Consider the following 24,037-nt stretch of genomic DNA (forward strand, 5'->3'; position numbering starts at 1 on the left):
AAAATATAATTAAAATATATAAAAATAAAATAAAAAACATTTTTATATAAATATATAATATTTTTATATAAAAAATAAATTTTTTAAAATTATAATTTATAATTCTTTTTATATAGTATATATTATTAACTAAAATAATAAAAAAGTATTAAAATTATATTTAATCATAAATTATTATAATTTATAATTCTATATATATATATATATATATATATATATTATATTATATTTAAAATATATAATAATAAAAAATATATTTTAAAATATATATAATAAAATTAATGTTTATAAAATTATACAGCTTTTAAATATATTTTATATAAAAATATAATATAATTTATTTTTTAAAATTAATATTAATAAATAATAATTATAAATTATTTTTTAAATATTTATATATTTAAATTATAAAAATTTTATTATTTATTATAAATAATCTTTAATAAATTTAAAATTTATTAAATATAAATATAAATTTTACTTTAAGTTTATATTATATAAAAAAATTATAAATAAATATTATAATAAAAAATATTTAACATTTAATATTTAATATTATTTTAAATATTTATATATATTAATATAAATATTATATATTTTATTCTTTTAATTTATTTTTTAAAATTGATATATTTATTTTCTATTTTCTATTTTTAATATATTATATAATAAAATTTAATGTTCTAAACGGTAATAATTAATAGGGTACAACGGTACCCTTTATGTCGACCTTAACGTTCCGGAACCTACAGCCTTTAGTCCGCAGGGCCAGAGCCCCTAAGGTCTCTAGAGTTCAGGCCCTAGGGTCCCTAGAGATCAGGCTCTTAGAGCCCCTAGAGCCCTTGAAGCTCAGAACCAGCTGGTCTTGTAACACGCCCAGCTTCCACGGACACCTGATGGGCTGATTGACAGGGAAAGCCGACTTAATCCACCGGCTGAGCCCTCTGTGCTGAGGATTGAAACCCAGCCTGAGATGCACTCTCCCGAAGCCAGTGTCAATTAGACCATGCTTCGTTCGCCATCAACCCCAACCTCTTCATTGAACAGGTGTAGTATAAAATCTACCTACTAGTCTCACGAGCGGTCTTAAGAACGACGTCAAAAATACCGCTGCTTTCCCTCCCGAGAATCCGCCCGGCTCAGCTCGTCGATCAACATCTTGACCGGGTTGACAGCCAGACGCAGGTACCCCAGGATAGATGGAGGCGCTCCCGCGTTCAAAGCCGCCAGCGTCACTGCCACCCCTTTCCTTCCTCTCCACTTCCCGTCCACGGACTGCACCGCGGCCATCTTCTTGATGACGGCGGTCAGCACGACCGTCTTGGAACATGCCCCCCGGCCCTCGTCGCTATCCTCGCCCTCGCCCGGTCTCGACGATCCCTGCTTGGGCGACCGCCGCCCCGCAACGGCCCCGACCTCGAGCCCCTTCCGATGGTGTTGCTGCTGGCGGTACATGTGACGGATGTCGTACTGGCGCAGCAGGGCGACCACCTCGTCGTCGCCCGTCTCGGCCGCCAGGTCGCGGACCTCGGCCCAGTCCTCGACGAGCCACGCGCCGTGCTCGAGCAGCATCTCGGCGACGGCGTAGTCGGCGTGCCCCACGGCCTGATACAACGCATTAACATGGACGGGGTCGGTCGCGAAGACGTCGGCCCCGCTCTGCAGCAGCAGCCTTGTCGCGGCCTTGCGCGAGGCGTATGCCGCCGCCATCAGTGCGGTACCATACTGCCCACCTCGCGCATTGACGTTGGCCCGGCCCTGTTCCAGCAGAAGTCGCGCCAGGTCGTCGCGCCCCGTTACCACTGCGGCCTGCAGCGGGGTCCCGTACACCTTGCAGGGGGCGTCGGGATCCCAGCCGTCGCGCAGCAGCCGCTCCAGCTTGGCGCTGTCGCCCGTCAGGACGGCCTCGCAGAAGGCGTCGCCCAGCTGCGCGTACGTGATGCGCATCACGCTCGCCAGCGCCTTCTCTTCGTCGTACCAGCTGCGGTTGGCCGAGAAGAGGTTCTGGAAGCTCCTCCCCCGCACGAAGCTGTCTTCTTTCCACCGCCGGCCCAGGCGGTCGGGGTCCTGGTACCACACGTATGTGTATGCCTCGCTCTCCACCGTCTCACCCGAAAGCAACTTCACCTGGACCGTCACTCGTTTCCGCACCAATGGTGACGCCTTTTCGGTGACGCCCTCTTTGAAGTCGTCTGTACCATCCTCCTTCTTCACCGGCTTGGTGCTACCCAGGTTTTTCTCGGTAGAAGCTAGTAGAAGATCCAGGTATCTCACAGCTTCCATCCCGAGACCAACAATGAGGTGGCCAGAAACATGACCTGGAGGGCTAATCGTCCTTTGCCTCCGCTCTTTGCGCCTTTCCAGTATCTTCTCGCTAACAGCCGAGCTTTGGATGGCAGCGCAGTCCAGCCCTGAAGGTTGCCAACGATCGTACGACTTCAGCATGGCTGGAGTCATAATCTCGCTGGCCCTCTGTATCGAAAAGTTGGCTTTGTTCCAGTCTGCCGACACGGGATAGATACGTCGCTGGAGGTCGGGTGCGTAGACCCCGTCGATGGATTGTGAGGCGATGGCGTGCAGAACCGAGGGGAACATGAGCCGTCCGTAGACGAAGATGTTACACGACTCGTCGCTGCCACGGCCGTTCCGCACCTCTCGCTCCAGCAGTCGGTTGCTCCCAGCAAGTATGTACGACGGCACCAGCGTGGCTTTGGGAAGGGGTGCCTCGTAGCTATCAAAGCTTGGGGCGTGAAGTGCGTCGGGTGCCACGAAGTCTGTTTGTTCCGTTTCGGTGAACGTGTCATCTGACGGGAGAGTCGGTTTTGGCCTGCGATCTTGGGAGAGGCCGGTAAACCGGCTAGGTCCATGATGTTGTTCTGACTGTGGTTCTTGATTGTCGTCTTCGAAGTGCACCTTCCGCTTGGTGGGCTTTGGGGACCTTGGTATACTCGGGCTAAGCTCCAAAGGGACCTCCACCGACTTCTCTACGTACTCGGGAGGTGGAGTTGGCGGTCGTGAAGACAGGATATCGTCACCCGCCTTCTGGTCTATCAGCTTGGAAGGAGGCACCGTCGATTCAAGCAAAGGGGAAGGAGGATGGCAGATGCCTGTCTCGGATCCAGCTTTTGTCGAGCAGCATTGACAGATGTAATCAAAACCGGACCGCACGTCCAGGATGCGCCCACGGAGCTGAGCAGCCGTGGGTCTTTCCTGAGGATCGAACTGTAGCATACTGGCGGCCCACTGCAGCACCGCATTGTCCGGATTGTGCACATCGGTGCTCAGGTGCTTGATCCAGGCTTCGGTCCCAACTTTGTTCAGACTGAAACGAGAGCAGTTCTCCGTCCCATGTTCCGAGTAAAACTTGAGCATGTCGCTATGCGAATATCCAAACAGCGTCGTAGCCATCTCCAGGAAAACGCAGCCGAGCGACCAGATATCGCTTGCCGTATTGCGATCCTAAGCCGTGTTAGCACTGCAGAGACTGCGTTTCTTGCAATGGAACTTACTGCACCATCACCCACTTCAGGGGCCCAGTAACGTGGGGTTCCTTCAGGGGAACCACCGCGCGTAGTCGAGTGGCCTTCGAGGCAGATCCTTGACGTGCCAAAGTCAGACAGGAGGACCCTATCTCCCTTCACTAGGACGTTGTTTGGTTTGATGTCTTTGTGCCGAATGTTCTTGCTATGGATATACGCCAACGCCGTCGCCTACGCCCCCAAAATTAGTGGTGGCAGGGAATGAGCTGAGCAAGGGCACGTACCAATGATCCGAAGAAACTCCTCAACATCCTCTTACGATGCTCGGGATCCACCTCCCGACTGTCGAGATAGGCTTGCAAGTCCATGTCAGCGATAGGACTCATGATGAGTCCCAAGCTCGTGGAATCAGTGTAAGATCCGACCAGCTTAACCACGTGGTGATGCGACAGTTTCTTCAAGGACTTTAATTCCTTCTCAAAAGCCGCCAAGTTGACCTGGTCCTGAAGCGCAGACTCGCCCCGGAGTATTCGTTTTCTGGCGTAGAGCTCCGCCGTCTGCAGACTCCTGACCTTGTCTACCCTGGCAAAGCGGCCCTGCCCCAACGTCATGACCGAGAGAAAGTAGGCGTCTGCGTTTCCAGGCAGACTGAGGTGCTTGCCACCCATCTCAAGCTCGGCAATGTCTTCCTGTCGGCATCGGACCATGTCTTGCAGCTGGAGGAACTGGTCACGAAGACACGAGCCCTTGATGACGTCGGGCAGATTCGCTTGGTTGTATGGGAGGTAATGGTCCGTTCGATCCTGGGCGACAAACACATCCAGGGTTTCAGGGATGCCCAGGATCCATAGTATGGCAAACGTTCGGGGCTGCAAGCTCCATTCCCGCTTCCCAAACTCCACAAGGATCTGAGATATCTTGGGGATGACGGCATCGCGGATTATCGTCTTATGTGCTAGCCGGCTCTTCTGTTTCGGGAGAAATCCTTCCAGGGCCTTGCGGAAAAGACTCTCCTGCAAAGGGGATGGAGCTACTTGCTGATGTGCCTGTCGAGGTGGTCTTGTGTCTTGACAGTCGACATACTGGTCAGCCTCGTCTCCCCTCAGTGTGTAGTAATAGGGGCTTTTGTATTCAGCCATATTGAGAAGAGAGTAGTGGATTAGTGGTGTCCTCTAATCTTCTTACATCGTAAAACTCATATCAGCATCCACAGACGATACAGCAGTTACACGGGCATCACACTCAGTTAAGTAGGAGATATCACTGCCATTCAGCAAGTACATTGGGTGCTGGTCATGTGAGCGACCGAATCAATCGACATCGCCTCGGGCCATGGAGGGCTGTGTAATCACCAAACGATGGCGGGGCTCCCCGACATTGGCTGTTCATTACTTCTCTGACCGAGGCGATCAGAGATGTGTAATTACCTGATACCTGGCAGGACGAGGGGCTGTGTGATACACTACCATCCCTGCTACGTAAGCCAAGCGTGAATGGCCACCACCGCAAGAAGCAGATGTTTTCTTGGCGTAAGCCGCCACATGAACAGCCCCAAAACATTGCCCCGTTACGTGACAATGACTGAAGTAAAAGCAACGTAACAAGCCACAGATGACTGGTGTCATCCGTGGAGCGTCAGGCCGAAGCGTCGCCGAGTTGAGCGCCGATCGGGATTGACAATCTGCCTTGGACTCAGCCCAGGTTGCCGGCCCCAGGTTAACTTGAAGCATTGGTCCGCGGGGAAGTCTGATAAAATATCAAACGATTTTTGCATTTCAGCAGTGGCTCTTAACCTTATTAATTAGTGTAACCATAGAACGCAGCCCCCGTTTCATGTGCTCCCAGTATACTTTGACCCCTCGTAACGATCCAAGACGTCGCAAGTGCAGAGAAAGCATCCGTTTGAACTATGGAAGCAGCAGGGGTTGGGCTGGGAGCAGTGTCTCTCTTGTTCCAGGTTTTCTCGGGCTGCGTAAAAGGTTCTCATACATCCACAGACACCGGATGGCAATTTACTGATAGTTGTTTTAGGGTACCAGCTGTTCGCAGAGGCTAAAGGCCTACAGAAAAGTTACCAGTACCTTCACATTCGATTCAAGGCGGAGCAGTACAAACTTCTCGACTGGGCAGATATTGTTGGGCTCAGTGAAGACGATGAGACATTAGTCTTCAGTCCTCAGGGAAAATCAACCATCTTGGAGATCCTCGACCAACAGCACCGATTGCTACTTCGCTTTGGGAGGTTAGACAGTCGACTCCGACCGCTGGTACAGCCCTTGGTGGAGGAAAAGGCAGAGACTGATAAGGATTTAACGGCCGGCGAGAAATATTTTGAATTCGCAGCGGAAGGCCACCAGACCCAGTTTCCTCAATCGAACCCCTTGCTACAGAAAGCATTGCGGCATGTACGCGCAACCGCCAAGTATCCCGCCAGACTAAGATGGGCCATATCCGACAAGAAGAGCGTCGAGGAGTTGCTCGATAAACTGAAACTGCTCAACGACTCTCTGCACCAACTTCTGAGCAACCAACAACTTGAAACACTGAACGATCAGCAAATGCGCACCAACTATCAGATTATCCAGCTGAACAACCGGATAGATATTCTGTGCGAGTTGGTCAAAGCATCTACTGAATCTACTATAGCTGGATTCAAACAAGACGATGCTCGATTCGCTGACCTCGCGCGCTTCAAGGCCATGAGAACAGCAATCGAGGCAGATTCGCTGACCCCACGACTGCGCTCCGAACTCAGTCTACGGGCCTCCAGTCTCTCAGAGAAGCCCCTGAAGCTACCGCTGAGCCACCTTCGGATGATTGAACCAGAGACGTACCACGACATGCAGAGAGCGCCAGCGTGGTACAAGGTGTCTCCTATCGAGCCGTGGAGTAAAGTCTGGCTCGAGTGGACGAGCACCCGAACCGTCCAAAGCGAGGCGTCGCTGATCCTCAGACGCTTCGAGGCGCTGGTCCGGCTCCTGCGCGAGGAGCAGTACGTCGCCGTGTTTCAGACCCTCCGGTGCCTCGGCTACGTCGAGCGCCCGAGCGGCTCGTCGAGCGGGCCGTCCGAGGTACAGTACGGCTTCGTCTTCGAGCGACCGCCGAGCTCCCCGTCGAGCGTGCCCGTCTCCTTGGCGGAGCTGCTGTCAACCACGACGCGGGCCCCGAGCCTCACGGCGCGCATCCGCCTTCTGCGCGTCCTGGCCGAGAGCGTCGAGAAGCTCCACGCGGTGGACTGGCTCCACAAGGGGCTGCGCAGCCAAAACATCCTCTTTTTCCACGACGAAGACGACCGGCTGGACCTCGGGCGGCCCTTCCTGTCGGGCTTCGAGTACTCTCGCCCCGGCGGAGCACCTTACCTTTCCGAGGCGCCCCCTGCCATGGCGGCTGAGGACCTGTACCGTCACCCTGCGGTTCAAGGTGGACCGAGAGAGGACGGACACGGGCTCGGCTACAAGAAACACCACGACATGTACGCGTTGGGGGTGGTCTTTCTGGAGATAGCGTATTGGAAGCCGGTCTACAGTATCCTGGGGTACGACGGGGACCACATTATCAAGCCCGGAGTGGCCTCGAGGACGAAAGATGTCCTGATGAATGGCGTCTACGGCGAGGTGGTCGAGTCCTGCTTGGGGGATACGGTCGCAGACATTGTCAGAGCCTGTCTGTCGGGGTCGGTTGTCAACGCCGTCGTCGATGCGGGGGCGTCGAACGCATTCGTCGATGCCCAGATCCAGACGCAGTTTCACGACCTTGTCGTGCAGAAGCTACAACACTTGAAAATTTGACGAGGATATAGCCTGGTATCGATTGATCTACGGCATCATACACACCTAGATATCGTGGTCCCCATGTGCTGGAAATACCGTGCACACTTCTCACGAGACTGACCGAGTCTTCCATGTGGCCCACGGACGAAGGGCTTGGTGCCAACAATGATGTTTCGTTGCTATTCTCCACATGTTACCATGTTGTGGGAGGGTATTGCTGGTCTCGTATATTGAACGTCAGATACCTAGCTTGAGGAGATACTGTTCCGGACTGGACTGGCAAGTCTGCTTCACCGTACGTAATTTACATGGCATTGTCGTCGTAATGCATGTCACGCCAAGTTGATGTTCCCAAGTACGGCGGTGAAATTGGGGCAGTTGCGCGGATGACGGTCACGGGATAATGGGAAATTGCATTCCCATGCCATCAGTGCCTCGCCATGTGCCTGTGTGTACTGGATGGTCTCAATATATTCGGACGCGCCGGATACTAGCCACTCCAAGGTGCTTACTCGATGAGAGGCAGTGCCTCGCCCTATCGCCTGCCGATATCGGTAATCAGGCTCGAGCAACTAGATATGATACTTTGATATCAATGAGCCGAGTAGTTCCCGTTCACCCGAATTGACGTCTCGGGGACGCCTGGGGCGGTGTCGGCCACGTCAGAGGTTAACGAATCGATGAGCCTCTCCAAGTGGATTATGCGGAGGGAAGAGCATCGACAAGGCCAAATCTGGCAATGTAAATACGGAGTCCCGTAGCTCTGGCTTAGGGGGTGACCTTGACCGCATTGGGCATCGTGCGGCTACGTGACAGCGGCTCTTTGCCCTACTGTAGCCCCCTAGCCCCCTACTAGTCCAGCACTAGGCCCTGCCGTAAAACAACGAGGGTATCGACTGATGAACACTAGGTAGAATTGGCAGTAGATTGCCATTGTTTCCATCTTATCCAGCCATCAAATCCCATGGCCCACGTGTGTCTACTGCGGGCAGCATGCGGAATGCGGCGCGCGGGGGCGGAGTGATGGACAGGGTCAACATGGGGCGGGCGGACCTTGGCTAGCCCTACGATCAATCTTTTTGACACATGCACGGGGACTGGACATAGATTGCTCCTCTCCACCTTTCGCCAATCTCAACCCTATCTTCATCAGACTACGTACAACCTCACCGTTTGGGCTCGCATCTGTTGCATGGACACTCCCACGATGTGTAGTCAAAACACAAGCGGCGCGACGGTGACGCAAGGTCGAGGGCAGGGAACGTCGCATGTATGCGTCGCCACCTCAGCCTGGCAAGGCTGCAGACGAACCCCGAGGGACGCGTCAGTTCCCCGGCAGCATCGGATAGAGTAGGGCAATACTGACAAGGCGTGCATGCTGGCAGGCTGGTATGGCGTGCTCTGTCTGGTTGTGCGAGTGTTGGCTCCGTGTTGTAGGTCAAGCGTTGAAGCTGGGTCCTGACGTACATCTCGCGATGCACACTCTTGAACGAGTTGCGTGTATATAAAGTATCATTCTCTCCTCCATCTATCTACTTTCCGTTTCCCTCATCACCAACAGTATCAACAGCAACTACATTCTCAACTTTACCAAACACCTTCCTTCATCTTTCTCATCTCTCTTTACAAGACTTTGACTCTCACTCTCACACCTTCATTTCAAGATAACTATCATTCAATCTCATTTTCTACTCTATCAACATGCAGTACTCCATCATCTTCACCTCGGCCATCGCCGCCTTCACCACCGTCAACGCGGCCCCAATTGAGCAGCGCGCTCCTCAGTAAGTAACTCCACAAACAGCAATTGTCATCGCACCCTCACTTACACAGCGTGCCTTAGGGGAGTTCTCGGTGGTCTTCTCGGAGACGGTGGCTCTGGTGGCAGCGGCTCCGGAAACAGCTCCAACAGCCAGTAAGTCCCCCTCCAGACAGAACCCGCACCCGCCTAGGACTATGCTGACTTACTTACCCTGGCAGCCCCGGTGGTCTCGGCAGCCTTCTGGGAGGTCTGACTGGCAGAGACGCCGAGGTCGAGAAACGTGCCCCTCAGGGTGTCCTGGGCGGCCTTCTCGGAGACGGCGGCTCTAAGCCTAGCAGCGGTAACGGACAAGAGGCTGGCCACCCCGGCGGCGTTGGTAGCCTCTTGGGCGGCTTGACTGGCAGAGATGCCGAGGTTGAGAAGCGCACCCCTCAAGGTGTTCTCGGAGGTCTTCTCGGCGATGGTGGCTCCAGCCCCAACAACGGAGAGCAAGGTGGTCACCCGGGTGGCGTGGGTAGCCTTTTGGGCGGCCTGACCGGCAGAGATGCCGAGGTCGAGAAGCGTAGCCCCCAGGGCGTTCTCGGTGGCCTCCTTGGCGATGGCGGCTCTAAGCCCAGCGCCGGCAACGGCCAAGAGCAGGGCGGCCACCCTGGCGGAGTCGGAAGCCTTCTGGGTGGCTTGACCGGCCGAGATGCTGTTGAGAAGCGTACCCCTCAGTAAGTGTATCCGCTACGGGTCCAGCTTATAGCAAGACGTTTTCTAATTCGTAGTGTCTAGAGGTGTTCTTGGCGGCCTCCTTGGCGACGGCGGATCCAGCTCCAACGACGGCCAGCAGGGCGGTCACCCGGGTGGTGTTGGCAGTCTCCTCGGTGGCCTGACCGGCAGAGACGCTGTCGAGAAGCGTACCCCCCAGGGCGTTCTTGGCGGTCTCCTTGGTGACGGCGGTTCCAGCTCCAACAACGGCAACGGAGAGCAGGCTGGCCATCCCGGAGGTGTTGGTAGCCTTCTCGGTGGCCTGACCGGCAGGGATGCCGAGCAGTAAGATGCTCAAACGTCTTATGACGGGCTCTCGTCCAACTTTTCTTACTTGTTTTTCCTTCTCGGTGTGTTTTCGATAGACTTGGGGGCGGAACACGGGGCTTTACGTATAACGAAGTATTTCATATGTATTAGATATTACATTCATTTCAAATTCGGCAGCATGCAACAACCTCTCATCTTTGTCTGTGAGGCACACCTTCGTTCCCCTACCATGAAAACGTGCCACGAAAAGGAGCACGCTCCTGGCAACCCTTGGTTGGCCACGGGGGATTTTGGGGGCTTCCATCTTACAGCAGCAGACCTTCGTGGCTGAGCTCGAGGCCAATCAAATCAATTTGCAGATCAGCTGATGCCTAGCAATGCCACACGCAGAGGTGCATCTTGCAGCAGGCTTATCTCGGATGCCAGCGTCAGCTACAGGCCGAGGCAATCAATATATTGGAAAGCAATCTCCTCGAAAACTCCATTTGTTATTCTTTTGCCAGGCGGTGATTACGGCGATTGGCTTCCGATGTCATTGCAACCCATGCCATGGCGCTTTCGCTTCAGCAAGGACCCCTCACATTCCAAACAACCCCGAATCGCGCGCTGATCAACCCACGGGCACGCACCCCCTATACTGATTGGTACCTCTCGCAACCGCATGAAGCGTAAGTTCCAAGGTCTTGTTGAGTTCTCGCATATCTCGTATGTCTACTATGCTGAACATGCGACTCTGGCTGCTATGGTAGATGGGCGCAACCAGCCGAGCACGCTTACCGCATCGCGAAAGAAACGCTCAAGAAGGAACTCAGCCAAGACGAGTTTCGATCCATATGCGATGCGCCAGGCCAGAATTCGATGCGCGACGTGCAGTCCGCCGTCAAGGCTGCCTTGACAGACTACGAGACGAAGGCCAAGTCTTCGAAAGCTCGGAAATGGCTGAGCAGCTGTTCTTCCCGTGTCAAATACTACGAGGGCAAGTCGCTTCTGATGTCGGAAGAAACGAACCGCTGACATGTCCACAGCCGTCTTTGACACACTGGCGCAGCACTATCCCGAGTTCACGTCGTTGGCATGGGGCACATTCAAGTTTCTCTTCACGGTGTGAGCCCCTTATGTATTCACATGTTCGGGCCGGGACCTGATGATGTAACAGGCTGTACTAAACCACGAAGAACTCCTCACCGAGATCTCCAAGGCCATATCGCGTATCGGCGATATGCTGCCGCGGACCGAGCTGCACTCGGAGCTGTACCCAACGGAGCGCATGCGCGAAGCCGTGGCCCTCCTGTACGCCCAAATCATCGAGTTTGCGCTCATGGCCATCCGGTGGTTCAAGAAGGGCAAGATCATGCACTCGGTCGCCGCCATCGTCCACCCGTTCAAGCTGAGCTTCGGCCCGGTCATCGACGAGATCTCAGAGCTCTCGCGGCGGGTCGACGAGCTGGCCAATGCCGCCTCCAAGGCCGAGATCCGGGACCAGCATGCCAAGATTCACAGCCTGGAACGGCGGATGAGCCAGTTGATGGAACTCATGATCGGTACGTGATTGAGCTTTCCATCCCATTTTCTTGTGCGGACATGGTTGGAACTGACGAGCAGCTTGTTGTTGCAGCCCAGCAGTCCCGACAAAATGAGATCCTGATAGACTTACGTGACCAGAAGCAATTCTTTCGCAGCGCACAGCTCGAAGACGTCCACCAACTGATGCTTGACCAAGGCACGCCCGACAGCGAGTCGAGCCTAGCCTTTTGCCGCTCCATGCGCAGGCGCCGGGTCCAGAAGCTGGCCACGCAATTGCCTACCGCCTCGATACCCACCCTCAAGGCATGGGCCAACGAGCCGACGTCATCGCTGTTGCTCGCCGAGAGCCGCGGGATTCGGACGAGCGCCCTCGACTTCGCCGTCGAGTTTTTGAACGCGGTCCTCGAGCGCGGGTGTCCTATCATATGGGCTCTCCCGTTTCTGGCCGAGTCGCCCCAGTGGAGCGACCAGGGTGTTGCGTCGGTGGCTGGGTCCATCAAGCCTTCTCGGCCTTCCGTGATCGGGATTCTGCGATCGCTGGTCTTGCAAGCTCTGCAGTTGAGTGCGGCCGCCCTGACCGAGACCAATAATCCCGTGACCATGCGTCACCTGCGGGGCGCCGTCACGATCGAGCATTGGTTTCAACTCCTGGACCGCTGTGTCTCTACGCTGCCCGCTCTCTTCGTCGTGGTCGACATCAGCGTCCTGGAAGCAGCTATTGGGGGGAGAAGAACGGCGGACGACGATGGCGAAGAAGATAAAGAAGACGAGGAGGAAGGGGATGGTTCTGAGGAGCCCTACCGTGTCGGTGACTTCGTCGACCGGATGTCGGAGATGATTGCGCGTCGAGGCCGTCATGGGAGTCTAAAAGTTGTTATTGCCGCCGTGAACTTCCGCGAGGCAGCGTCAATGGAGGCGGACGAGGTCTTTGGTGACATGTGTATCTCTACGGACAGGGGCCGGCAGATTGGGCGATTGATGAGGCAGCCCAAGTACCGTGGCGTGTTCCGACAACGCAACAAAAGGATCTCCGAGGAGATCCGTAGGGCAGTGGGAAGACACGGGAACAGGGATGGCGACGACAGCAGCTGAAATCGAGTCGCATCATCATACCCAAGTAGCTAGCTACACACAAACGCAGCCATGCATACTCACGGCTGGCTTAATTAATCGTGCGGGAGCAGCGCGTTTACCTGATGCCTTCCTCTCGTGCCCATCTGTCATCGGTATGCCCCTTCACAGTCTTGAGGTACTTGTTGAAAGCAGCCGAAGTCTTCATGACCTGGTTCAGGTGTTCCCAGTCCAGCCTCTCGTTCCGGTGCTGTGCGAGTTGGCGTGCCGTTAGCAGCGCGTTCCGTATCTGCCGGCCGTTCATCTCTTCCCCCGCCAGTTCGTCAAGCCGTCGTTCGAGCTCTGGCACATTGGCTCCCTCGTCCGACTCCTCGATCATATCGAAGAAGTTGCGCCATATGGCCTTGCGCGACTTCTTGGTCAGGTTGTCGTAGTGGATGGCGACCTGGATACGGGACTTGAAGGCTTCATCGAAGGTACCTACACGGTTCGAGGTTAAGATGAGGATGCCCTCGTGGTATTCCAATACCCTGAGGAAGACTGCGCAAATGAGTCAGCGTGCTGATGCTGTTTGAACCAGTGAACGGGACAGGGGGTGACTAGCGCACCAGAAACGAGACTGTTCCGGGCTAGGTCTGCCATTGTTCGTTCTTCCAGGAATACGTCTGCTTCGTCAAGCAAGAGCACTGCTGCGGTCAGCGACCATATCCTATGTGATGACCCGTCCCTAGAAACGTACCACAATCCCATTTCTTGCCCAGGTACAGGACGGTTTCCAGGTATGTCTCGACATCCTGCGCATTGGTTCCAATGTCGCCACAAGTGACCCGATAGAGCGGTTTCTCGGCGATTTCCGCCACACTAAATGGGTGACAATAGGTTAGTGTGAAGGCCATGGCAAGTGAGGGTGAGTATTGTGGGCAACATCTGACTGTACCTCTCGGCTGTCAACGTTTTGCCCGTGCCGGGACTGCCGTGCAGCAGGATGATCAGACCGTTGCCCTTTCCCTTGATGATGTCATTCATGGCCTTGTCCCTCGACTTTTGCACATCGACAAGGGCGTGGATCATCTCCTTGATTCTGGCGTCGAGGACCAACTGCTTGAATGCGTTCTTGTTCCAATCCACCAGGGGAAGAAAGCCGTCGACGTTAAGCATCACTGCAAGTTTCAGTCAGGAACCACCTGGAGTGCTCAAGGGTACTTAAAGTATAAAGGAAAACGCAATTACCCCACTTCTTGGATCCGAGGTGAAATCCCTTGATCACTGATGGTAGGAGGAGCTCACAGTCTGGTGGCATTTCCTCGGTGGCATCAATCTTTTGTGGCCACTTGTCGAAGACTGATATATCCTCATACGCCTTGTGGTGGGATGTGGGTGTGTACATGATATTGTACGTTGCTACATCTACCTATCGACTCTCGGCGTTAGTGTTGGCTCTTGTTTTAATGAACACCTGGAAGGGAAGGTAGACTGTATACATCGAAAGTCGCTTACCATGAATCTGTCATTGGACTACACAGCCGTCAGTGAAACCCCACTCGAGGCGATGGATGTGAGTGAAACATACATAGTAATGCTCGTGACTGTGATCCCATCCCGTGTAGCAGCGCAAACCCTGGTTACGCATGCTCCAGAATCGCCGTCCAGTTTCCCTAAACTTTTCGACTTTCTCTGGCTTGGCATACTTGAGAGGATAAATGGCGAGTTCATTTATCGGGAACTCGTCTGTTTGAAATGCCCCGGTGTCCGAGGACCAATTTTCTCTCTTCACATGCCTGCCGTTGTACCTCCAAGACCAACCATCTAGGCTCCATTGGTTCTCGTCGTCTAACGGTGGCTGTTTCCGAGGTAACCGGCTTAGCACAGCTGCTTGCAAACTGTGATCCTTCCTGTCTCTCGCTATGACAACATCGAAGGGTTTGTAGAGCTTAGCAGCATGGAAGCGTGTGACAAATCCCCGGTCGAAGAGTTCATTGGCCGTGCGATATTCTTCGTCGTAGTTCTGTTCGAGGAACTGGATCAAGGGGGCAAGTGTTGCCTTGTAAGGGCCGTCTTTCCTTGCAAAGTCCTTCAGTTTCTGATAGTGGTGGTAGAAGAAGAGGTAGGGTGCGTCCATCTCTCCTAGATACGATCGGCTTTCGTCTGATTTGCCATCGTATGGCTCGAACTCGGCAATGTGCCTGAGTGCGTCGCCTAGAACTGGCGAAACGACCTGAATCTTCTCTTGCCTTTCTAGCATACGGCCATCACGCCTGGGGGGTCGGGTCACATCTCCACAGTGATGTACTTTGAGCACCACGAATGCGACTCCCGGGTGCTGTTCCATGTAGTATCCCACGTTGGGAACTGGGATTTGGCCGTTGATGCCGTTGTATTCGTGGGTTGCCTCCGATCTAGATGACGGCTTATCTTCGTAGGTGAGGCATTTATGATTGTGCCACGAGTTATTAGAGCACACCACCCTATGGAAGACTTGGCAGCGCGGTACCGTTTCCTCTCGGGCCTGTTCCTCTTGGGGATTCCTAACTTGAGGGGTATTGGCCGGGGTGAATCCCCATCTTTGGCCCGTGTTGCCGCTGGCTCTGTTGCCGTCAAGATCCCGGGCGCTCTTGTAGTGAAGCTGGGACTCCAGCATCTCTATGGTATCCAGCAAGTACCCAATGTATCGTGAAACATCATGTGAGTGATCCAGCACATCGAGATTGAGGTACTTATCAGCAATCCCGCCAAGGGCTTCAGCAAGCCCGGAGTCATCGGGTGGGGCACTCTTGTCGGGGGAAGACTTTGCGCTGGCCAAGTTCGATGAGCCCTTCTCGTCGTCGGAGGAAAGCGGCCTGGCGCGATGTTCATCTCCTTCTTCTGATCCCAGTGTTCCGATATCACCCGAGCTACTGGTTCCTGTCTGTGTTCCATCCGCAGTAATTGTACCGTCTTCTACGGCCCCAACGTTGGGTGTGGATGTACCAGGTACCAGGCTCTCTGTTGGATCGGTTTGCTTTTCGGGCCTTTCTTCTCCCGCCCCGGACTCGCCGGTGCTTCGATGTTGGGCCAGGGTACGCCTCCAAAGTGAATTGAGATTCACCTTGTCCGGAAGCCACTTTCCACGGATTGGTGGCAAGGGAGGGGGGAGAGAGGGGTTGAACCCCAAGGGCCGGAATCCATGGTGAGGGATCACTCCTGGCCTGGGACCTTCCCATCCTACACTCGAAAGCGAACTCGAACGCGAGGTACGTGGACTGCTTGCCGCCGTCTTGACCAGCGTATCGTCCTGGGCGATAGTCGCGTCAACAAAAAGTGTGTTGTCGGGCGACGAAGATCTGCTACGAGCCAAGTACTGCGACCCATCGTCATCCGACTCTGGATCGTACAACCTCAGCTCGGGCTCTGGCCGTATGGCAAAACGCGGGGCACCGGGTCCTAAGCCGCGCATCTCCATTCTGTCACTACAACCGAGAACGATACTGCACTGAAGGCCTGGACACCACGATGGTCAAAAGAGGAGAGTTGGAATTTCATCAGCCAGCCTTGGGGCGAGAGGTCAGCGGCTCACAAGCTACTGAAATTGAGGGGTTCTTAGGCATCTTTGCAGCAATGTCGCGCCTGGTTTGGCATGGTTACATCAAATCAGCTGCAGCATCCTTTTTTCAGTCAGCTTACAGTACGTACCGTACAGCTGCCCGCCAGTGCTGTCCAGATTTCCGGTCCAATGCTGCTCAATGTAAGACGCCATCGATCAGATGCGATCCGAGGAATATACCGGGGGCTTGAATGGATTGCCGCAACAGCCTAGTATTCAGTGCGAACTCGGGGAAAACGGGAAATGGCATACTCACAACTTCAGGAGGAATTACGCACACAGTGGTGAACAAGATGGAGATGACAGCCTTTATGGCAGGTAGTGTTGCGAATTACCGCTCGATACCCCTGCCTTCGGCGTCTCGCATATTTCGTATGCCCCCGAGAAGGAAGCTGCTCCCTCCGACTAACAGCATGTTGTTTGAGATCTTACCAGACAGGAAGGACATCGCCATGCTGGTAGTGACTGCTGCAAGGACCACCCGAGAGCAGTCAGCTTGGTTCATGTCCTGCAACACGTCATCTGATAGAGAATTATACCACAATCTCTGCGATATTGCCCAGTATGGTATGCAACAGGCGACCACCGAATTCAACGCAGGTCGCAAAGGGACGATGGCAAAGAAGTTTAATAACTACTATACTTGATATCGAAGGTGGTCGTAGTTAGACCGATGTAACGAATTCGTGGAGTTGATGTTAATATGGAAGATAGAATTGCTATGACAAAACACTCACTGCTGTATTGATTCACCGAGTCAACGGCATCATCGGCCGGTCCCGATTAATAATCTGGTAATGGTGTGGAACCCTTACTGTGCCACAAGTGTCGGAGTAACTCAGCTGATTGACAAGTTACTCCGGTGCAATCAGCGTTTGCGCCCTCCGATTTTGAGAAGCTTCTTACTGAAGGGTCCAAGGGGTATATCAACAAGCATTGCCCTGTTGCAAGGACGTGTTCTTGGTGCCCCTATCTTCTACTCGCCCAGCAGGAAAGACATTCCCTCCCCCCTCTTCGGCAACGACCACCATGGGCAATGCACGCGCATTCTGGGCCCTGCCCTTCCTCCTCATCGCCACCTGGGCCTGGCGGGAGATGGATCTCGACAGTGTCGTTTCCACCGCCAAACCCTCCGCCGAGTCCGGGTTCATCGAGTGGGACGGCGGCGACGGCAACGACAAATACAGACTCGCCATCCTCGACGACTTCCACGGCGTGGAGTTTCTGGACCGGTTCTGGCGCGGCGCCACCGCGACCTTTTCCGTCTCGGCCTTCGGGTACGACAGCATTGCCGCGTGGCAGACCTTCCATTTCCTCGTCGACCTGGGGCCCCTTTACGCCATCTGGCTCCTCGAGTCCCATCGTGCGGCCAATGCTTGGTCGCCTGCGTATTTGTACGTATAGCCTCGACAACCATCTGGTTTGCCAGCAAAGAAGGGGCAATATCCTGCTGCTACGATGAGTGCTAACGTTGAATCATCACCCCTGCGCGCAGCCCCACGATCTTTACCCTTGCATCTCAGGCTCTGGGTGCAGGAATTGCCATGCCCTTCTTCTACATCCTGTGCGTCGTGTTCAGCCCGTCGGCCTCCGAGCTGGCGCGAGCCCCGCCATCTCGCCGGACCGTCTGGTCTCGGGGCAGCCTCCTGCTGATCTTGCTCGTGTTCGTTCTGCACACGGCGGAGGTGTTCGCCATGTTCCTGGCCCCGAGCTACGAAGCACGCCACTACTGGACCTGGGCTTGGCAGATGGTCCCGCTGTGGATCGGCGTCGGGAACGTCGTGGCGGATCAGGTCCTCAAATTGTTGTTGGGGCGCGCGAGGATCTCGTCGACGTGGACAACGACCGTTCCGAAAGCGATGCTCGCGGTGATGGCCTTGGTATCAACCGTGGTATGGGTCTACACCATCCTGTTCTCCCCGCATCCGCTCGCTGTCCTGTTCACGCCGGCACCGGATCCGCAAGACGGGCTCATCCTGCGCAGTCGTAAGGCGTTCCAGGCGGACGAGATCGCACTCTTCGGCTGCAGCTTCCTTTGGCTGGTCTACTCGTTTGTAGATCTCCACCTCGCTGGTTTTGTTGGCCTCAAGGGGCTGCTGTATAATCTGGCGTCCCTCCCGGTCGCCACGGCAGTCCTGGGTCCTGGCAGTACATTCGCCCTAAGCTGGTACGCAAGAGAGCGGATGCTTGGATCGTCCTAACCAACTGTAAATGTTTCGAGTTGCCTTTCTAGATCGCGTTGAGCATCGTCTCGCGTTGTTTGCACCGCATTGAGCGTTTAGGTTTTGGGTGATGGGGGTGCTGGCCAAGGCGTTCCAGGGCTAATCCATTAGCCCCTGAAAAGGCGTGGACGGGTAGCTGAGGTCGGATTTAGAACCTCACTTGATAAGCATGAACCTAGTGATGATAAGACGTAGCCATTATGATTTTGCCATTTTTACTTCAGTTATTCATAGCCGTATGCCACTGGACTGGACATGCCTGTACCTACGTGAACTGCTTCCCCTTGCCGTACACAAGAACCGTTACAGATCGAAGTGTTACCGATCCATCAGAACGGAAGCTGCTCAGGTGCAGCCAACTCTGAACTGCCCCCACTGGTGTCTCGTAGTACCTCAAGACGACATGGACGAGCCCGACTGCGTACACCGACGTCCAGTACGGGCAATACTGGTTGAGACACAACTGGTGCACTCACAACGTTCCAGCCGGGTTCAAAATCTGCTACCGTTGCTCCAGCGCTGCTGCACCATATCACCCGGTGCGCAAGCGGGATCGGACCCCCTAAGCAATCGACTTCACCTTCCCGCTCTTGACATCGTACACCCACCCACTAATGACCGTATCCGGGCGAATGGACGCCGTGTGCTCCCGGAAGAAGGCCAGGTCGTCGCGGACGGCCTGCTCGACCTCGGGGAAGGGCAGGAAGTCGAGCGTGGCGAGCTCGACGGTGGCGGCGGGGCCGAGGTTGTCCTTGATGGTGGCGCGGATGTCGTCGTTGGTAAAGGTCAGCATGCCGCAGTCGGTGTGCTTGACGACCAGGATCTCGCGCGTGCCCAGCAGCTGCTGCGAGATGACGACGGACCGCAGGGCGTCCTTGGCGCACCCGCCGGCGTTGCGGATCACGTGCGCGTCGCCCAGGTCGATGCCGAAGGCCGCGCAGGGGTCGATGCGGGCGTCCATGCAGGTCACTGGCGGTGGTGGTCAGCATCGCTGGTTGAGACGGGGACATGGGGGGGACTTCATACCGACGGTATAGTGCTTCGCGGGAGGCAGGGCCAGGTCGCCCTTGTTGAACTGGGCGCTGTACTCGGCATTCTTCTTCTCCAGGTTCTGTTGGATGGGGGAAGCCATGATGTGTGCTGTAGTGGAGAGGCTATGCTAAGCTTTTGATGTGTGGAGCCGAGTGAAGTCGATAGCAATAGTAGTAGTAGTACTAGTTCTAGGATCAATCAATATAAAGCATCACCTCGAGGACCTGGGACTGGGCGCTTCGCTTATTAAGTAGGCAGGTATAGTAGCACAGGCCGCGTGGTGATTGGCCACATGGATCACCGGAAGAGGGGTTTGAGGTCTTGCGTCATGAGGTAGCCAAATCCCGAAAAAGTAGAGACGCATAAGAGCTGGTTCAATTCGTTGTTCCTTTTTTCTTCTCTGGCTGGCTGTGTGTCTAGCCGCATATGCTAAACAAAGGCGGAGGAGTCCTTGCTGGACCGGATGGTCGGATCGAAGCAAAGTGGGTGGGAATGTTTGAGATCTCCGTAGTTTGGCTCTCCCGGCCCATCGAAAACCCCTCGGTGACGAGCACGCAACGGCGCAGATCCTGCGTTCGCGCAAGCAGAGGAGCCCCGGCTATCCGAAAGTAGAAATTGCCCAGGTTATCCGTACTTACGATAGAGGCACGACTGCCCAGGCAGAAGAGAACTCGTCCGAATACCGTTCCATCCATCGCGGCGGGATGCTTGGCTCAATTGGCTACGTCATGCCCGACGTCGAGGTGCACACGACGAGGAACATGCTTCCTCCTCAATCTTCAGTGAAGCAGTGTGTGTCACCAGAAGCAGCAGCTGAGAGGGACAATGCCTCCAGATGTCAGCCCGAAACGAGCGAGACGAACGAGTCTCTGGAGTTGCACTTGTGTTTGGAGAGAGGGTGTGCTATGCAGTTAGCGCATCGCCCTGGGAGCTGATCAGACGGACCCTTTTCGAAAGCTGAGCTCTGCCCCAGCTGTCCTCGGTTGCATTAACAGCACCAACCTCTTCAATACTTTGCGAGGGTGGATATCCTGAGTGGGCCATGAGCTCAGCAAGTACCGACAGGGGCACGCGTTCTGACGCGATTCATCCACCAGCCACACGGCCACACCTGAGAAGATGTGCACAATGCATAGCGTTCGGCATAAATTGTGACCACTTTTCATGGAATGTGTGTACAAAACTGCATCTTTGGCTCTTTTCGCCCGCCGCACCCCCATTGCCGCGACCTTGCACAAGCTGCCACAACGCGCTTCGAAAGCGCTTCACCCCTGCATCCCCGAACGCGCCCAGCTCAGGGCATCCATCCAATCCCTTTTAGGGTCCCTTTCAGGCATAGAATATTCGCAGTTTCTACGGAGAATCCGGCCACATTGCTATGCTTTGCCTATATGTCATACTACTGAGGCCAATGCATGTGGAAGCAAGCTCAGCTCCCCTCAGTGGTTTGATCAGTCCAGCGCAAACGTATCTACAATGCTAGCAGAGAGTGTCCCAGGCATCTGGCGACAAGACGATTGCTTTCTCACCATGCACACTTTTTCTTGACTTGTTAAAGGACCCCATTGAAGCACCAACTCCAGCTTCGGCTCCGTTGTTGAGCCGGAGGACATCGGCCAAGCAGCGCAATCACGCAGTCTAGGAGCTAAGAGGAAACCCCACCAAGTTCTGCTCACCTCACCTCAAATGTTGATCTGAACTCACCTAGGTCTGTCGTCATTCGGCTCATCTTCATGGACCACTGTCGGCAATGGGAAGACCGGGACCCGGGCCAAGGGATCCTCTGCTGTAGAACCCAGTTGCTGAAAGAGCTGAAGATTTGCCTCTCATCCGCATAGTCGAGACCAAACACCAGGCAGGCGGTGACGGAGAAGCTCGCCGGGCCTATCCAGACTGCTTCGGACGCTGGTCCGCATGCCGTCCGGAGCTGTACCGCAGCTGTGCGGGCACTTGATGGTGGTCGAAAGTCCCAGCTGGCGGTGCCGGACCAGTGTCATTGTCGCATCCCATTGCATGCGCCTTATTGGTCTAGATGGCTGCGTCTTGGCAAATGCCAGGACGTATTGTCAAGCAAGGCAGGTGGGTTTGTATATATTCAGCGCGTGCCCAGTGTTCTGTTGCCATGATAGCTGATGGCTGACGGTGGTAGTCGTGGCTATGGCTCAATAGCGAGTCACTAACGAACCACTAGCGAACGAAAGCTCGATAACGTCACCGAGGCTCAGCCCACCCACCTACATGCTGACAGTGGTTGACGAGTGGGTATATATAAGTAGATACCTATGTAGAATGACATTTTCCGACCACTTGCAGCGGTGTATGTCTTTTGTCCAACTTCCCAACTGGGAGATACCACCGAAAAGTACCGCACGCGGACGGATCAGGTGATTATCGGCATTTGCACCGCCCAATCCATGATAGCTCCAACGCTCTACTACACACATTGAAGGTTGGCCCTCCCGAGCGGCGGCTCGGGGCTCGCCCCTCTCCCCCCGCCTTTGCCCTCCTCATCCCCAATGCGGGCTGCGCTTTACTCGGGAGAGTTTAGGTATTTAACTGAACTGGCCTGTTCAACGACATCATGACTTGTGTCATTATCACCGTGATCTACGTTTACTTCCAGATGTGCGCCCAATAAAGTGACCAGTGATAAGTAGATCAGGACCCGGATCCCGTGTATGCGGCCTTATCAAAGAGAAAAAGAACCAACTTAACTGTTCTACCCGTAGCTGGTATCCATCCGGCCAGCCCGGGGACTAACTTAACCCAATCCCCACCATGTCCGGCGGCCCCTTCGGCGCCGTGGACGACGACAATGACGACCAGCTGCTCCACCCGCCCGCCTACTACGACGAGGAAGGCCGCAGCATCGTTGGGACCAACAGCCACGAGGAGGACGACCTGCTGCAGCCCGTGATCCTCATCATGGCGGGCCGCTTCGTCCACCCCGAGTCGGCCCGCGCCAGCCCGCTGTACGAGCTGTCGCAGGACGTGGACCGGCTGTCGGGCGCCTACTCGACCCACACCCTCGAGCGCCTCGAGCACGGCGTCGCCATCACCCCACGCAACGTCCCGCGCATCACCCGCCGCCGCCGGCGCCTCTACCACCTCAAGCACGTCTCCCCCGCGCTCTCGCCCAGCTTCCCCTTCCAGGCCGAGGCCCTGTCGCGGCAGTGCCTCGGCAACCTGGGCCTTTGCCGTCCCGCCGCCGCGCTGCACGTGCCCTACTTCCAGACCGGCGAGGGGTCCAGCCGGGTCGTCCTCCTCAAGGAGCGGAGCGACGGCGGCGGCGGGCTGCCCAAGGGGTACAACGCCTACCGGCACGCCGAGATGGAGGCCGGGCAGGTCTTTGAGTTCCAGCAGCGGAGGCGGCGGCAGCGGCCATGGTCGCAGAGGAAGAGGGGCAGCGGCGGCAATGGTGGTCGCAACAACGGCGGCGGCGGTTCCTACGAATGGGCCATGGCGGACGGCGGGCGGCTCGCCATCGAAGACGACGCCGACGGGCAGCACAAGCTCGTCGTGACCAGCGCCGTGACGAGGCAGACTATGGATGCGCTGGTGGCCTGCTGGTGCCTTCGGCTGGTAAGTTCAACCCGAGCTCCGTCTTGGTCTACCTACACATCATCATGGCACTTGTGTTTCGCATGGGCAGGCTGACTTATATCTGCTTTGCGACTGGTCAATAGTGGCGCAACAACTACGAGACAGAACCTACCTTGCGCGGCTGGAATAGGATCTCGGATAAAGTGCGCGACGTGCGGCAAAAGCTGGCAATGGCCCCGACGCCCAGTACCTTTTAGTGGTGAGTCAGATTGAAATATTGGCTGGCACCACTGCAGAATGCAGTGGCATTGAGTCGCATGCAGCCCGCCCGCGCAGTCGGGCAAACATGAAGGGACGGCCCGTGTGAATATCCAGCTCGGTCTATTCTGCCAGGGTCAGTGGGCGGTCCAACGAATGCAAGAGTGTGTATGAGACGGATATTCTTGAGCTACGCGCAGCCTGGTCCCCCGCGGTCAAGGCTAATAAGAAGCCTGGCGTTCTTGTCTCAAGGGCTTGGTAACAGCTAGGAATCTGTAAATAGCAGCAAGCGGGTTGTGGCGGAGGGGGCTAGCCGGGGTAGCCAGCAAACGATGCTTGGCGACTCCAAAAACTGCCTCTCTAGACGGTGACGGTGATGGCAGGTGACAAGCAGCATTTGACGTCAGAAACTGCCTTTGCTTCCACTTCAATTACTTACATCCAGGCTGCGGACGGATAAACATGGGATTATACGACTCGGATGATCTATTATTCAATGGAATGATCTACCTGTATGTAGGATAAACGGGAAGGATCGACGTGGGCAGTTTGCTCAAGTGCTTGCCTTGCTTACTCTGTTGTTGTAAATCGAGCCCTGCTCCGCCACAGATCCCCAGCAAACAGGCGAGGCAACAACAACTGCAGCCAAGAAGGATATTGCGGCACGGCTTTGGACTTCAAAGTTAGTCACATCAGAGACATTTTCCAATTCAAACTTGCGCATTGATCTATTCTCTTGTCACACTTCATCACTCTTGTGTGCCATTGTCCAA

The 24,037-nt window shown here is 54.6% G+C and overlaps 7 protein-coding genes across 7 annotated transcripts; 4 read left to right on the top strand and 3 right to left on the bottom strand.

Annotated features, from left to right (window-relative positions):
* Positions 1-1,098: 1,098 nt before the first annotated feature.
* On the bottom strand, positions 1,099-4,618 carry PG985_009862 (uncharacterized protein; the record flags this gene model as incomplete). The annotated part of the gene is made up of 3 exons (XM_066829630.1): positions 1,099-3,459; positions 3,510-3,710; positions 3,764-4,618. 3 exons carry the CDS (start codon positions 4,616-4,618, stop codon positions 1,099-1,101), a joined length of 3,417 nt encoding a protein of 1,138 aa, XP_066682020.1.
* Positions 4,619-5,388: 770 nt separating this feature from the next.
* On the top strand, positions 5,389-7,267 carry PG985_009863 (uncharacterized protein; the record flags this gene model as incomplete). Its single annotated transcript, XM_066829631.1, has 2 exons — positions 5,389-5,458; positions 5,511-7,267. 2 exons carry the CDS (start codon positions 5,389-5,391, stop codon positions 7,265-7,267), a joined length of 1,827 nt encoding a protein of 608 aa, XP_066682021.1.
* A 1,683-nt stretch (positions 7,268-8,950) lies between these two features.
* Positions 8,951-12,650, top strand: PG985_009864 (Nacht domain protein; the record flags this gene model as incomplete). The annotated part of the gene is made up of 8 exons (XM_066829632.1): positions 8,951-9,033; positions 9,093-9,164; positions 9,230-9,727; positions 9,789-10,049; positions 10,784-10,983; positions 11,060-11,136; positions 11,191-11,575; positions 11,650-12,650. The coding sequence occupies 8 exons, from the start codon at positions 8,951-8,953 to the stop codon at positions 12,648-12,650; spliced, it is 2,577 nt and encodes an 858-aa protein (XP_066682022.1).
* A 97-nt stretch (positions 12,651-12,747) lies between these two features.
* On the bottom strand, positions 12,748-15,267 carry PG985_009865 (uncharacterized protein; the record flags this gene model as incomplete). Its single annotated transcript, XM_066829633.1, has 7 exons — positions 12,748-13,169; positions 13,238-13,315; positions 13,369-13,490; positions 13,567-13,789; positions 13,860-13,970; positions 14,196-15,036; positions 15,091-15,267. 7 exons carry the CDS (start codon positions 15,265-15,267, stop codon positions 12,748-12,750), a joined length of 1,974 nt encoding a protein of 657 aa, XP_066682023.1.
* A 1,971-nt stretch (positions 15,268-17,238) lies between these two features.
* On the top strand, positions 17,239-18,410 carry PG985_009866 (uncharacterized protein; the record flags this gene model as incomplete). The annotated part of the gene is made up of 2 exons (XM_066829634.1): positions 17,239-17,603; positions 17,705-18,410. The coding sequence occupies 2 exons, from the start codon at positions 17,239-17,241 to the stop codon at positions 18,408-18,410; spliced, it is 1,071 nt and encodes a 356-aa protein (XP_066682024.1).
* A 583-nt stretch (positions 18,411-18,993) lies between these two features.
* PG985_009867 (Beta-carbonic anhydrase 1) lies at positions 18,994-19,563 on the bottom strand (the record flags this gene model as incomplete). Its single annotated transcript, XM_066829635.1, has 2 exons — positions 18,994-19,400; positions 19,458-19,563. 2 exons carry the CDS (start codon positions 19,561-19,563, stop codon positions 18,994-18,996), a joined length of 513 nt encoding a protein of 170 aa, XP_066682025.1.
* A 2,678-nt stretch (positions 19,564-22,241) lies between these two features.
* On the top strand, positions 22,242-23,263 carry PG985_009868 (uncharacterized protein; the record flags this gene model as incomplete). The annotated part of the gene is made up of 2 exons (XM_066829636.1): positions 22,242-23,045; positions 23,150-23,263. The coding sequence occupies 2 exons, from the start codon at positions 22,242-22,244 to the stop codon at positions 23,261-23,263; spliced, it is 918 nt and encodes a 305-aa protein (XP_066682026.1).
* Positions 23,264-24,037: the final 774 nt, after the last annotated feature.

Source organism: Apiospora marii (genome assembly GCF_038362585.1).
Source record: "Apiospora marii strain CBS 49790 chromosome Unknown utg000006l_segment0_segment0, whole genome shotgun sequence".
NCBI classification, from domain to species: Eukaryota; Fungi; Ascomycota; class Sordariomycetes; order Amphisphaeriales; family Apiosporaceae; genus Apiospora; species Apiospora marii.